This window comes from Lipotes vexillifer, unplaced genomic scaffold (genome assembly GCF_000442215.2).
Source record: "Lipotes vexillifer unplaced genomic scaffold, Lipotes_vexillifer_v1.1 scaffold815, whole genome shotgun sequence".
Taxonomy (NCBI): domain Eukaryota; kingdom Metazoa; phylum Chordata; class Mammalia; order Artiodactyla; family Lipotidae; genus Lipotes; species Lipotes vexillifer.
In genome coordinates, this window is record NW_006773723.1 from 2,137,526 (window position 1) to 2,138,253 (window position 728).

Below are 728 nucleotides of genomic sequence, written 5' to 3' on the forward strand. Positions count from 1 at the left end.
TTTATTGGCCCGCTTGATGTCCTCAAGCGTGTCATGCAAATACAGGAGGCTTCCGGAGCGGTCCTTGCCATAGCCCACCGTGTTCACATGCTCTGGTTCGATGAGGAAGGCGCGGTCCCCCAGTAAAGCGCAATCGAACAGCTCGCCCTGGTTCATGTCCCGGAGAAGCTTAGCCCGGCCTGTCTGCTTGTCCATTCCGTAGCGAGCTAAGATGGGCGACAGCAACTTGCAGTGGTAGTTGGAAAGGCCCATCACCTTTACCAATTCCGTGTTCTTCTTGGGTGCCCCTGTCACCCCGAGCAGCGCGTTCCGCAGCAGGTTATGCAGCACTACGTCCGGGTCGGTCACCTCCTCCACCCCCAGCAGCTGTTGCTGCTCGTGCCGCTGTCCGCACTCGGTACACTCGATGCTGACAGAACCGGAGGCCGGGAAGAACAGACGTGCCTGGCACTTCGGATCCGGGCAGCTCCCGGAGAGGATTCTCCGGTCTCTCCGCTTCGAGAGCACTCCCGGAGCAGCCGCCGCCGTCGCCGCCAGGGACGGCGGAGTCTGCGGAGCCTCTGGGGGAGGAGGCGGCGGCGGCAGCGGAGGCGGCGGCGGCGGCTGAGACATAGCTCTCGGGTCCCGAGTCTCGCTCCGCGTCCCAAGCGACCCTCAAAGGCTCATAGCCAGACCCCCGCCGGCCCGACTCGGTCTAGTCCAGGCCCAGGGCGAATCACTTTCCTTTC

At 63.7% G+C, this 728-nt stretch overlaps 1 protein-coding gene across 1 annotated transcript in view; it reads right to left on the reverse strand.

Annotated features, from left to right (window-relative positions):
- VCPIP1 (valosin containing protein interacting protein 1) overlaps nt 1–648 on the reverse strand; it is a 23,181-nt gene extending 22,533 nt beyond the window's left edge. The window contains 1 exon segment of the mRNA XM_007448483.1: nt 1–648. This exon segment is cut by the window's left edge and continues 3 nt beyond it. Coding sequence (XP_007448545.1) covers nt 1–612 — 612 coding nt within the window. The 5' untranslated portion in view covers nt 613–648.
- Between the last annotated feature and the right edge of the window lie 80 nt (nt 649–728).